The sequence below is a fragment of the Mus pahari genome, chromosome 15, assembly GCF_900095145.1.
Source record: "Mus pahari chromosome 15, PAHARI_EIJ_v1.1, whole genome shotgun sequence".
Classification (NCBI taxonomy): Eukaryota; Metazoa; Chordata; class Mammalia; order Rodentia; family Muridae; genus Mus; species Mus pahari.
In genome coordinates this window covers 31,405,878-31,420,288 of record NC_034604.1, presented here as the reverse complement: position 1 = coordinate 31,420,288, position 14,411 = coordinate 31,405,878, and the positions used below count along the sequence as shown (strand labels likewise).

The following is a 14,411-nucleotide window of genomic DNA, read 5'->3' as shown; positions in this document are numbered from 1 at the left end:
AAAAAAAAAAAAAAAAAAAAAAAAAGAAAAAAAGAAAGAAAGAAAGAAAGAAAGAAAAAAAGAAAGAAAGAAAGAAAGAAAGAAAAAGCAATTTTGTATATAATAATCTGCATCAATAACTAAAATCATGTATATAGAAAAATATGCATGAGAAATAATAATATATAGGTATACATTGATACAGTCACACATAGACACATACACAAGTATAAAAGTGTATACATGTGTATGGTTCAAAGGATCAAGCTGAAGTATATAAATATATATAGTATACATGTATATTTAGATTCAGATACATATATAAATTATTGTTTATTTGAGGTAGAATTTCTATGTAGTCCTCACTGGAAGTGGCCTACTCAAAACCCTCTTGTTTTAAGCTTCCAACTGCTAAGTACAGAACTGTATCACTATACATGATATACTTTTTAAAAAGGTTTATTTTTTTTTTGTTATGTGTAGGTGTGCGTGACTACATGTGGATGTGTGCACATGGGTGCAGATGCATCAGGAGGTCAGAATCATGAGACCTCCTGGAGCTGGAGTCACAGGTGGTTGTGGGCCACCTGATGTGGGTGGGTGCTTGGAACTGAACTTAGGACCTCTGGAAGAATAGCAAGTGCTCTTAACCACAGACCCATCTCCCCACCACCCAACCCCTGCCAGTTTTCTTTTCAGACAGCATTTCTTGTATCCCAGGCTGGCTTGGAACTCTCTCTATAAACTCTGATAGTGCTGTTTCTCTCCCCAATACCTGAGATTCAGGTAGGTACTGTGCCTGATTTATGTGCTGCACAGGAGCTTGAACCCAAGGCTCCCTGCACACAGCAATCTTTCTATCAACTGGTTGCAACACCAGCCCCACTTCTTATCTTTTTGAAACAGGGTTGCTATGTAGCTCTGGTTGACCTAGAACTCACAGCAAAACTGTTTCAACCCCCTGTGGGGATTACTCCCATTGGCCACCACATCTGGCTGTGTGTGTGTGTGTGTGTGTGTGTGCAGCCATATGCCTGTGTGTGTGTTACATGTGTGAGGGTCAGAAGACAACTTTTGGTAGTCAGATCTCTCATTTTATTATGTGACTCCCAGGGGTAGAACTCAGGTCATCAAGCTTGGCAGCAAATGTCTTGATTCACTGACTCATCTCACTGGTCCCCGACCACATATTAAATTTTGTTGCTGTTTGTTTGTTTGTTTGTTGAGACATGGTTTCTCTGTGTAGACCTAGACATCATCGTGGAACTCCCTCTATAGACCATGCTGGCCTCAAACTCAGAGATTTGCCTGCCTCTGCTTACCAAATGCTGAGATTAAAGGTGTGTACTAGTTCTCTGCTCCTTGCTGTTCCAGAGACAGCAGCATCTTCTTGTGCAGTGCCAGCCTCGTCCCGTAGACAAAATGGTGAAGGTCGGTGTGAACGGATTTGGCCATATTGGGCACCTGGTCACCAGGGCTGCCGTCTGCTCTCCACATGGCAAAGTGGAGATTGTTGCCGTCAATGACCCCTTCATTGACCTCAACTACATGGTCTACATGTTCCAGTATGACTCCACCCATGGCAAATTCAACAGCACAGTCAAGGCTGAGAATGGGAAACTTGTAATCAACTGGAAGCCCATCACCATCTTCCAGAAGCAAGATCCCACTCACATCAAATGGGGTGATGCCGGTGCTGAGTATGTCGTGGAGTCTACTGGCATCTTCACCACCATGGAGAAGGCTGGGGCCCACTTGAAGGGTGGAGCCAAAAGGGTCATCATCTCCGCCCCTTATGCTGATGCCCCCATGTTTGTGATGGGTGTGAACCACAAGAAATATCACAACTCACTCAAGATTGTCAGCAATGCATCCTGCACCACCAACTGCTTAGTCCCCCTGGCCAAGGTCATCCATGACAACTTTGGCATCATGGAAGGGCTCATGACCACGGTTCATGCCATCACTGCCACTCAGAAGACTGTGGATGGCCCCTCTGGAAAGCTGTGGAGTGATGGCCATGGGGCTGCCCAGAACATCATCCCAGCATCCAGTGGTGCTGCCAAGGCCGTGGGCAAGGTCATCCCAGAGCTGAACAGGAAGTTCACTGGCATGGCCTTCTGTGTTCCTACCCACAGTGTGTTTGTTGTGGATCTGTCATGCTGCCTGGAGAAACCTGCCAAGTATGATGACATCAAGAAGGTGGTGAAGCAGGTATCTGAGGGCCCACTGAAGGGCATCCTGGGCTACACTGAGGACCAGGTTGTCTCCTGTGACTTCAACAGCAACTCCCACTCTTCCACCTTTGATGCCAGGGCTGGCATTGCTCTCAATGACAACTTTGTGAAGCTCATTTCCTGTTATGACAATGAATTCGGCTACAGCAATAGGGTGGTGGACCTCATGGCCTACATGGCCTCCGAGGAGTAAGAAACCCTGGACCACCCACACCAGCAAGGACACTGAGAGCAAGAGAGAGGCCCTCAGTTGTTGAGGCGTCCCTGTCCCAACTCGGCCCCCCAACACTGAGCATCTCCCTCACAATTTCCACCCCAGACCCCCATAATAACTGGAGGGGCTTAGGGAGCCCTCCCTACTCTCTTGAATACCATCAATAAAGTTCGCTGAACCCCCCTCCCCAAAAAAAGTGTATACCACCACCATCCAGCTTAATTTTCTTTTAAATGTATGTTTATGTATGTGAGTCTACACAAGTTGATGTGCACTATGTGTGCCCATTAAGGCCAGAAGAGGGCATCAGATTCCTCGGAACTGCAATTGCAAGCAGTTGTAAGCTGCGATGGGGGTGCTTGGAACCAAGCCTCGGTCCTCTTCAAAAGAACTAAGCACCCCTAACTGTTGAGCCATCTCTCTAGTCCCCCAGTTGTACACTTTAAAACACATTGTTTAAACTGTGATTTACCAAGCATGGTATGTGTAAGGGTATTTTGCCTGATGTATGTCTATATACTTCATGCCCTTGGAGGTCAGAAGAGGGCATCAGATCTCCTAGAACTGGAGTTACATACCACTGTGAGTCCACATGTGGGTGCTGGGGTGCTGGGGATCGAACTCAGGTTCTCTGGAAGAACAGCCAGCTCATGACTGCTCTAGCTCAGAATGGGTAGCCCAAGGCTGACCTGATCCTCTGGCCTTGCCTTTTCAGCACACTCTATAAGGGTTTACCACTACAACCAACTAGCCATCCACTTTTAAGAACTTGTATAGAAGTTTAAGCCGGGCCTGGTGGCGCAGGCCTTTAATCCCAGCACTCGGGAGGCAGAGGCAGGCGGATTTCTGAGTTCAAGGCCAGCCTGGTCTACCAAGTGAGTATTAGGACAGCCAGAGCTATACAGAGAAACCCTGTCTTGAAAAACCAAAAAAAAACCAAAAAAAAACCAAAAAAAAAACCAAAAAACAGAAGTTTGTGTTTATTGTCCTTAAAAAAAAAAAAAAAAGAAATAATGGCCCGTCAGTTGTGTTTCCTGCCATTATTTTAATTAATTAATTAATTAATTAATTTTTGAGACAGCTCTGGCTGCTTTGGACTTTAATCTGTAGACCAAGTCTCTTTATCTGGTCTTAAAAAATTAATGTCTACTTTACTTTATGTGTGTAGTTGTCTTCCCTGCATGTATGGCTGTGCACTGCTTTTGTCCCCAGTTCCCACAGAGACCAGAAGAGGCCCCAGAACTGGAGTTACAGATATTGTGAGCCACTACTTGGTACTTAGAATTGTTCTTTGGTCCATCGCCAGAGCAGTCCATGCTCTTACCCAATGAGCCATCTCTCCAGCTCCCTTTGCTGATTTTATCCATCAATTATAGAGAAAGATTCTAGAGGCTGATTCTTTCACATAGGGTTCTGAAGTTGTTACTAGCTTGGTTATTTCTTCCTCTCTCCCTCCCTCCCTCCCTCCCTCCCTCTTTCTTTCTTTCTTTCTTTCTTTCTTTCTTTCTTTCTTTCTTTCTTTCTTTCTTTCTTTCTTTCTTTGATAGGGTCTCACTATGTAGCCCAGGTTGGCCTTGAACTTGTGATCCTCTGATATCACACAGTGGTAAACATCATTTTATATATATCTTGAAAACATTTTTCTGGGGGCTTCAGCTTTCATTTTTCATTTTCCTGTCTGTCTTAATTTTTTTTTATCAGAAGCCAGCATTTTAATTTATCTTTCATCATTTCTGTTGGGCTTATCAAAACATTGGCATACTTGCTAAAATTACACCTAATGTCAAAGTGACTTGTGCCCCCAGTGGTGGCTTTGCCAGCTATCCTCTTCTGATCATTACATGTCATATGCATGCATTCTAGTGTCATACAATAACACATAAACATTGACAGCTACAATTTATTTTCATTTTGTGTTCTCCTGGAACAGACTAAGGCCTCTAGTATGCTGTATGTAAGGCAAGTGCTGTACCACTGGGCCACACACCACACCCAACACTGAAAACTCTTGAAACGTCTCTTGGATTTTTCCTTTATGTTTCCTGTTCTAATTTGGATTGCTCCCTGCTCCTGGTAATGTTAATTACATAGGAAAGTAAGAAAGAGCTCTCTGGCTTCAAATTACTATTACTATATGACTTGCTTTGGGCAAGAGTCATAACTTCTGGACTTCAGCAAAATGGGACTAATGTGTTTACTTTGTAGGGTTATTGTGAGACATTTGTGGTTTAATGCAGGCCGGATTCTGCTTCTGCCCTCAGGGTATCCCAGCATGGGGGGGGGGGCACAGCAGCTGGAATGGGAGGAAGGGAACCTTATCTGGGTGGGTGGGTTCGCAGCATCTCCGCTGGCTTGAATACTGGGAGAAACAGCCTTCAGGTTTCCCTGAAACGGTTCTCTTACTGGGAGTAATCAGGACTGTATAAACCTTGGGGAGAGGGTAGGAGTTTTTGAGGTGGGGGGTGAGTGTACATTATTGGCTGGGCCTGGGGTGCTAGGAATGCTTCATTTGCATGAAGAGGAATCCCAGGTGCTTGCCAGACAGGTCCTTATGAGGAGAGAGGAAGTTAAACCTGTAATTTGGCCACCAGGCTACGTGACTACCTCAAGGGTGGTGGGGGTGAGGGAACAGTCCTGACTCCTGATAGTCTCAGGAGTGTTTGGACACATCTTGACCTCACTCTTGCTCCAGACTGGCTCCCTGAGTCGCTTGTCTTTCCAGCCCCACAGTTTAACGCCAGGAAAACATTTAAAACGGTACCTAAGACACTGTGAGGCATCAATCAGTCTTAGCGTTTGTCATTATTACTATATTCCTGCAATGTATTTCTGCGATGCTCTCCAAGTTCCAAAATGAAGAAAGACCAGAGTAAGTGTAGCCACTTTTTTATTTCAAGATTTAGAATTTAAAAAGCCATATTTAAATTTTTAGATGTATTTTATATGTATAACTGTTTTGCCTGAATGAATGTATGTGCACTACATGCATACGTGGTGCCCTCAGAGACCAGACAAGTGTCAGATCCCCTACAATTAGATTTTTTAACTGATTTAGAGCCACTCTGAGGGTGCCAGGAGCCAAACCCAGGTCCTTTGCAATCAGATCCCATGCTTGCCCCCACACTATTAAAATAATCTGTGATCAGGGTTAATTGTATCAGTGAAAATTTGTGTTGGGAACTAGGGCCTTCATCTACCTGTACTACTGCTTTTTGTTGCTTTTTCAATACAGCATTTCTCTGTGTAGCCCTGGCTGTCTTGGAGCTTACTCTGTAGACCAGGCTGGCCTCTTCCTGCCTGCCTCTGCCTTCCCCTGCCTCCCAAGCACTGGGATTGAAGAAGTATGCTACCACCGGCCGACCCCTCTCTACTTTTATCTTGAAGAATTCTGACTTCTGGATACAGCCATCTGTGATGCTGGCCTTCTCCAGCCTCCATATTGCTTTATGCCAAAACTCTGGAGAAGTTTCAGGGAATCCTGTCCCTTGATCAGGCCTTTTCAGTCAGGACCTCTGGTGTTAAGCATAAGCCCGCAGTGCCAACCTCCTATGCACTGGCTTTTAGATACACTAATTATGTAGTGTCTCAGGTACTCTTCCTGGTGTTATGATAATTACCCAGACAAAAGCAATCTAAAGGGAGAAAACTTCTGGTTTACAGTTTGAGTTTGCAGGCCATAGTGGTGAGGAATAGGAATTTAAAGCATCTACTCAGCCGGGGGCGTGGTGGCACACGCCTTTAATCCCAGCACTTGGGAGGCATAGGCAGGCGGATTTCTGAGTTCAAGGTCAGCCTGGTCTACAGAGTGAGTTCCAGGACAGCCAGGGCTACACAGAGGAACCCTATCTCGAAAAACAAACAGACAAAAACAAACAAAAAAGCATCTACTTAAAGAAGCAGAGAGTGAGGATTTCATAAGGAATCCTTATGTTTGACCCACTTTCTCCAAGATCTCAGTTGAGGGAATTGTGCCCCCACAGGGGGGAAGTCTTCCCACCCTAACCTATCAAGATAATCCCTTATAGATACTGTAAGACTCCGAGGAACCTTAGCTTACCGGGGACCCCCTGAGTGAATGATGTGGAGCCAGCAAAAACCCAGAGGACCTGCACCAGTTTGGCTGAGTTTTTATATGGTTTCCAGGGGCAGAATAGAGCATCAGCAACTAGGCACAATATGATTGGTGGAACAGTGCACCCTTTAAACTGATTGGTCTTTAGGGAATGAGGTGACAAGGACTTCCCTTGCCTGAAGGTGAGCAAAGGTCTGCTATGTGGAATGTGTCCCCACCCATAGGTCCATTCTGGCCCAGTGGTCTGAGAAATGCTAATTAGCCTCTCCCTCCCAGAGGCGTGAGTGTTTCATGACCTTCCCAAAGTTCCTATGGTGACCTTCTCAGCACACCCAGATGATTCTAGATCTCATCAGGTTGACAGTTGATGAGACCATCACATATGACGTATTTTTCTGCCATTTGGTTGGCTATTGAAATGAACACTATTAACAGCATTATATTTATGAAGTGTCTATATATTTTAAACATATTGTATAGATGACCCATACTCTAAGAATATTATTTGATCAAAGCCTAATAATTTCAGTGTCTAATTTTGGCTTGTTAAAAAGTAAAGGAACTGAGTTCTACCACAAAACATTGTGTAGGGGACTGGGAGATGACTCAGCGGGTAAAGTGCTTGCCAGGCGCGTGTGGGGATCTGAGTTCAAATCCCCAGAACCCAGGTGTCTTAGTCAGGGTTGATGACAAACATCATGACCAAGAAGCAAGTTGGGGAAAAAAGGGTTTATTCAGCTTACACTTCCACACTGCTGTTCATAACCAAAGGAAGTCAGGACTGGAACTCAAGCAGGGCAGGAAGCAGGAGCTGATGCAGAGGCCTTGGAGGGATGTTCCTTACTGGCTTGCATCCCCTGGCTTACTCAGCTTGCTTTCTTATAGAACCCAAGACTACCAGTCCAGAGATGGTACCACCTACAAGGGAACCTCCCCCTTGATCACTAATTGAGAAAATGCCCTACAGCTGGATCTCATGGAGGCATTTCCCCAACTGAAGCTCCTTTCTCTGTGATAACTCCAGCCTGTGTCAAGTTGACACACAAAACCAGCCAGTACACCAGGTAAACCAGGCATGGAAAGTATAAAGTGGTGCACATCTCCTGTGCTTGCCTGTGCTTCCACAGCTCCTGGCAAGCACACAGAGGCTAACCAGCAAACCTTACATCAAATAAGGCAGAAAGAAAGGACCAGCACCTAAGCTTGTCCTGATTGCTACCAGTACACAAACAAATATGTTTGTTTGCTTGTTTGCTTTGTTTTCAAGACAGGGTTTCTCTGTATAACAGAGACCTGACTATTCTGAAACTCACTGTGTAGACCAGGCTAGCCTGGAACTCACAGAAATCCGCCTGCCAATGCCTCTGGAGTACTGGGATTAAAGGCGTGCGCCACCATATCTGGCACAAATAATTTTCTTCAATTTGATTCATTTTTAAATGTACACCACCTGTGTGCCTGGAGTCCAGGGAGAGCAGAGGAGGAAGCTGATGCCTTTGGAACTAGAGTTACAGTTTGGCATCCACTTTGTGGGTGCTGGGAACTGAACCTGGGTTCTCTGCAAGAGCAGCAAGTGCTCTTAACCACTGAGCCATCTCTCTAGCCTCCAGCTTCCAAAACAATATATATATTTTTTTTTTTCACTTTGAAACAGTGTTTCACTATGTAGCTTTGGCTTGCCTGGATTCATGAAGATTCACTCACTTCTTCCTAAGTGCAGGGATTAAAAGCTTGTGCCACTATACCCAGCCCCAAACAATTCAAAAAAAAAAAAAAAAAAAAAAGGCCATCTTGAAGGGTGAGTGCCCTAAGCCTAGAGACCCATCAAGACTGAGATTTAACCTCATTTTGATGCTTGTTTCCAATCCAATCTTGATAATTTATTCCTTGATAATGAAAACACCTATACCTACCAAGGAACTTTCTTTTGCATTGTTTAGGATTTATTTTTTGTTTGTCTTAAATGTACAATTTTGTTGTATGCAACAGAAAAATCTAACAAGAGGAACTAAATGCCCATGAGAATCAATCAGCTGTTGTAACTGAGGAGTGTAATCTCAGTCAGGATTCCATCGAAGGGCTGGACCCCGTGACTGGGATTCATTTCCCCACATCAGCTCTCAGTTGTGCCTTCTGAGGTGTCAGCTACATCTCCAGCTTCTAGCCTCCTTCATGTAAGCAATCCGGAAGACAGAGCCACTAGGAACGATGCTCATTGCATCTTGTGGCCCATTCCTGGGCTGTCTCAGCATCCAGGGGAATGTGTGATGGCTCACCAGGTTTGAGTGGTACCTTCACTCCTGCTCAGGTACAGTCATTTCTACCAGAATTTTCTTTAGTCGGAGGAAAGGGGAGATGGCGGCTTACAAGAAGAAACTAGAAAGTTAATAGGCACTGAACAATAAAATGAGTGTCCACCAGTAAGACTTTGCAATTCATTCGTTTACAGTCCACTCTGCTTCCCCAACCTCTCTGTTATCCCACATCAGGCACATTCCCATCTATCTTGCACAGGGATCTATCTTCCATCCTACCTGCTTCCGGGAGGTTGCCCATCCTTTGAGCCTGTAGATTCTTTTCTGAATACTCTGATGTTTCGGTCACACTAGCCAAAGCATCCAAGCCAGGATGTGAGTAAAGGAAAGTGGCATGAATTAGCCTCCGTTCCCTGTAATGTGTGCATGGAAAAAAATGTGCAAACCCCACTTTAACGGTGATGGAGGGACATTGCTGTAACTTGCCGTGCGACCTCTGGTACTATGGAGGTACCACGGATGGTCTGCACTTGTCTCTCAGCTCTCAGCTCTTGCCATAAGGCCTCTGCTTTGATGTGTGTGTTTGTGTGTGTGTGTGTGTGTGTGTGTGTGTGTGTGACAGAGAGAGAGAGAGAGAGAGAGAGAGAGAGAGAGAGAGAGAGAGAGAGAGAGAGAGAGAGAGAGAGAGAGAGAGAGAGAGAGAGAGAGAGAGAGAGAGAGAGAGAGAGAGAGAGAGAGAGAAGCACTAAAGCACATTTATGGAAGCCAAAGGATAATTCTGTGTAGTCACTTCTTTCCTTCTTGCACATGGCTTCCAGGATTACACTCAAGTCACCAGACTTTCACAGCAAGTGATTCTACCCACTGAGACATCTTGTCAACCTCCTGTTTTACATATTTTAAACAACATATCAGCACATTGGGAAATGTCCCATAAAGCTTCACAGCTGTATGACTTCCTAGCCTACTCACGTGTCACAGTTCAATTCCAATGAGCTTAGAATTTCCTTTATTCTTTTGTTGGGATTAAGTAGATAAGTAATGCATATTGGTAAATGAATGAATCCAAAGATAAACTGGTGGTGGGAAGAGGGATGGCTCTAGATAATAATAGTGGCAATTTAACAGACCTGTTAAGCAAGAGGGGGATTTTAATAAGACTTACTCCACTTTGCTGTCCCCGCAGGATTGCATTCACACTTTTATTCCATATTTTAAAAACACCCTCCTAAATGACAACTAGTGTGCAGTATCCAGACCATTGCTTCTCATGATACCGGCATGCGGTAGGTGTCCATCTAACATCTGTGCAAGGAATAAAAGAAAGTTGGTCTTTGGATCAAAAGCACTGTTTTTTACCTCTGTTCAAAAAGGATCTGTTTAGCCAGGCGGTGGTGGCACAGGCCTTTAGTCCCAGCACTTGGGAGGCAGAGGCAGGTGGATTTCTGAGTTCGAGGCCAGCCTGGTCTACAAAGTGAGTTCCATGACAGACAGGGCTATACAGAGAAACCCTGTCTCGAAAAAATGGAAAAAAAAAGTTCTGTTTCCATCTACCTTGAATTAATAATTTGATACAGCTTTTCTTCCAGTCTACCCATTGTAGAAACAGTAGGTAAATCTGGCTGTCTAGTTTAGACCTACAAGCACAGATTATCACAGTCTGATAACATAACTACATTTCAAGGGCAGTCTCTAGTAAATAGGTTAGACAGTAGCAGTCTTTCTTCTCTTCATCCATTCTTGAGCAAAGAAACAACATGATGGTAGTAAATAGATTCTATTTTTCCCATGATAGGCAAGCTACATAGAAAGCTGTCCAGTTAAGGTGATAAGAAGGAACAAGTTGGTTAATGATGGTGACGGAGAGGAAAGAGGGTGTTCTGGAGAGCTTTGTTTCTACGTCAACTAGACCCAAACTATAGTCACCTGGGAAGCAGAGCCTTAACTGAGAAGATGCCACCGACAGATTGGCCTGCAGGCAAGCCTGTGGTGTATTTTCTTGATTGATGATTGATGTAAGAGGGTCCAGACCACTGTGGATGGTGCCACCCCTGGGCAGTTAGGCCTGGTTGTGCAAAAAGCAAGCTGGGTGAGCTGTGGAGAACAAACCAGTAAGCAGCGTTCTTTTACAATCTGTGCTGTAGTTCCTGCCTCTAGGTTCCTGCCTTGAGTTCTTGCCCTGACTTTTCTTCATGATTGACTGTTACCTGCAAGATGAAATAAACCCCTTCTTCCCTATGGTGCATATCATAGCAATAGAAAGTAAATTAGGACAGACAGGAACATGATTCAGGTGAGGTAGTATACATTTGTAATCTCAATCCTTGGGAGGCTGAAGCAGAAGGATCTAAGTTTGAGTTCAGTCTGTACTACATGGCAAATTGCAGGATACCCTGAGCTATGACGTGGCAAGACCCTAGTTTTTTTGTCTTATTTTGTTTTAATATTATAGAGGCTGGAGAGATGGCTCAGCAGTTATGAGCACTGACTACTCTTCCAGAGGACCCAGATTTGATTTACAGCACATGGGTCATGCTTACAACTATCTGTAACTCCAGCTTCAGGGTATCTGATGCCTTTTTTTGGCCTCTGAGCCCCAGGCAAGTGCACCGTGCGCAGACATACATGCAGGTGAAACATCCGTTCATATAAAAATAAAATGAAATTTAAATATTATAAAGAAGGCCTCAAATCCAATAAAGACATAGTTGGTTACTCCAGAACATCCATGCCAGTATTGTACCACACCCTTCCAGGCTAGCTGTTGCTATCGCTTGCAAGGACCATAGCTGGGTAAGACTTGATCACTTTTCTCCCTCAGTATCAAGCAGAGAACCTCCTAGCACTCTGTGAAAGGTAGCCAATTTGGATGAGATGTTTTGGTGGGTATGAACTTTATTTCTCCATGTCCTAGGACTCAAGTATGTGATATCTTCAGCAGTAGGTTCTTACACTCAAATTCTTGTGGATAACCTTAGCAATGGCAATAATCTATAATGCTGGGGAGCGTCAATGGACCATACTAACCAACAATTTGAGAAGAGGTAACCCATGCACGACACTAGAACCTTTTATAGACCATAGTGTAGAGCTTCTACAGTAGTAGGCTTCCACGTGACTTGTTTAAAGGTCTTTAGAGTTAGTTACCCCACTCCCTATTCTCCTCTCTCCACTGCCTTCCCACCCCCACCACGTTTAACCCTTCCTGTTCAATACCTCCTGCATTTTATCATCTCCCCAGTAAAACCCCTGCAGTGTTCCTTACTAGTTTCCTGACTTTTATGGGTGTTACAACTTAAACAAACATACGATGTAAAGCGATAAGCAAGCATCCACATGTAAGAGAACATCTGGCATTTGTCTTTCTGTGTCTGAGTTACCTCACTCAGAATAATAACTGCAAGCTCCATCCATTTATCTGAAAATGCAATAATTTCATTTTTTGTTACAGTGGAATAACATCCTATCATATAGAGGTATCGCAGTTTCACTTTGCATCTATCAGAAGATGGACATCTGACTTTTGCGAATAGAGCAGCAATGAGAATGGGTGGCCAAATGTCTCTGCCGTAAGACGGAGAGTCCTTCAGGTTGTATATAGGTCTATTGCTATCTTTTTGAGGAACCTCCACACTGAGGTCTATAGCAGCCATAGCAGCTTACACTCCCACCAACAATGAGTAAGGGCTTCCCCTCTCCACATCCGTGTCAGCATCTGTTGTTGTTTTACTTAATCTTAGCCATTCTGACTGGGGTAAAGTGAAATCGCAAAGTAGCTGAGGAGCCTTCGGCAATTGACTGCTCCCAGAAGGAGAATTGATTTTCTTCAGGGATGCATCCCTCGAGGAGCTGCCCATGTGCTAGTAGATGTTCCTATAGTTACGCGGAGAGTGGCAGCATTAAATGCACTCAGTGAGTTCCAAAAAATAATACATGAAGTTGGGAGGGAAAAGTGGTGGTGGTAGTGGACAGAGGGAGGGAGGGGAAGGAGGGAGGGGGAGTAGGTTTGATCAAAACATATGCATGTATGGAATTCTCAATAGAAAGAAGAAAAGTTTTTAAAAAGTGTGTGTATGAGTGTGTGTGTGTGTGTGTGTGTGTGTGTGTGTGTGTGTGTGTGTGTGTAGATTGGTAGGTAGGGGTGTGGCACAGTGTTAGAATGCTTACCAGGTTCTGGGTTCAATAGCCGGCACTGAAAAAACACTTGCATGCCTAAAAGGATATGTGTTAATCCTGAGCTTCATGAGAGAAAAACCAGTTCTGCAATCTTGAGCCAACTGAAGCAAGCTTTAATTAAATAGTGATGAGGGTGGACTTTGATCAGGACCACTCTCTGGGATTCCCAGCAAGTGGCAATGAGACTCACGGTTATAGGGGATTTCTAAGGACTAAAACCATCTGGCCACTGCATTTTCCCACTAGGCTTTGTCATTTTCCAAGAACTACAACTCCCAGTATTCTAGGAAGTTAGCTGGTCCTTGGGCAGGTGGGGCTTCCAGGTGGACTTTTGGTCTTAAATATGATCAAAAGAACTTAAAAACAGTCTACAGAGTGCAGACGAGATCTGTACACAGTGTATCTGATAAGGCTCAAGTACTTCTAATCTGTGAAGGATACTTACAACTCAAAAATGGAAAGGTATGCTAGACCATCAAAATCCCAGTACTTGGGAGGGAGAGGCACAAGGATTGTGAGTTCTAGGTCAGCCTTGGCTACAGAATGAGACCATCGCTAAAACAACAACAACCTAATCAATTAAGCTAGTTTAAAAATAAGAACTTTCATGAGCATTTTCTCCAAAGAATAAGAAGTTAACAAGCATGAAAGATATTCAATATCACCAAATACTAGGAAACCACGAATCAAATCAATTACTACTGTATGCAATAAGGTGGCTAAAGACAAAAATAACAAGTGCTGGTAAGCACAGGAGGAAGCAGACACTCCAGAACCTTGCTGATGGGGAGATAAAGTGGCCCCGCCCACTGTTGAAAACAGCTCTGGCTGTTTTTCAAGATGATAAGTAGATAAGATGCTCCAACAATCTCACTTCTGGTGGACACCCCAAAGAATTAAACAAAATCTGTTTTGTGTGGACTAGGAAGACACAGGTAAGTAGGTAAGTGGGCGTGGTGGTGCTGCCCTGTAATCCTAGCTCCCTGGTGGCTGAAGCGTCAGGGTCATCAGTTCCAGGCTGGTCTGGACTGCACAGAGACCTTGATGTGAAACACCAAAGCCAAGCAAAACCAGCAACCCAACCGAGCAACAGATGACACACACCAAGGCTCATCTGGCTCCTGAGGTTCAAAGTGAGTTTTGATAGTGTTTTTTTTTTTTTTGGTTTTTTGAGACAGGGTTTCTCTGTATAGCCCTGGCTATCCTGGAACTCACTTTGTAGACCAGGCTGGCCTCGAACTCAGAAATCCGCCTGCCTCTGCCTCCCGAGTGCTGGGATTAAAGGCTTGCGCCACTTGATAGTGTTTTTTTTTGTTTGTTTGTTTTTTGTTTTTTGTCTTTTTGTTTTTCAAGACAGGGTTTCTCTTTGTAGCCTTGGCTGTCCTGGAACTCACTCTGTAGACCAGGCTGGCCTCGAACTCAGAAATCTGCCTGCCTCTGCCTCCCGAGTGCTGAAATTAAAGGCGTGTGCCACCACG

The 14,411-nt window shown here is 44.3% G+C and overlaps 1 protein-coding gene across 2 annotated transcripts; it reads left to right on the top strand.

Annotated features, from left to right (window-relative positions):
* Window positions 1–1,367: 1,367 nt before the first annotated feature.
* LOC110333034 (glyceraldehyde-3-phosphate dehydrogenase-like) lies at window positions 1,368–2,611 on the top strand. 2 transcript variants are annotated; one of them, XM_029546954.1, is made up of 2 exons: window positions 1,368–1,530; window positions 1,585–2,611. In XM_029546954.1, the coding sequence occupies exons 1-2, from the start codon at window positions 1,402–1,404 to the stop codon at window positions 2,407–2,409; spliced, it is 954 nt and encodes a 317-aa protein (XP_029402814.1). In that variant the 5' UTR covers window positions 1,368–1,401; the 3' UTR covers window positions 2,410–2,611. The 2 variants fall into 2 exon arrangements, with proteins under 2 accessions (XP_029402814.1, XP_029402813.1); XM_029546953.1 differs by having other exon boundaries at window positions 1,368–2,611.
* The last annotated feature ends 11,800 nt before the right edge of the window (window positions 2,612–14,411 follow it).

Excerpts from the sequence above, each read along its gene's own strand:
- LOC110333034 (XM_029546953.1), top strand. The coding sequence starts at position 1,402 with ATGGTGAAGGTCGGTGTGAACGGATTTGGCCATATTGGGCACCTGGTC.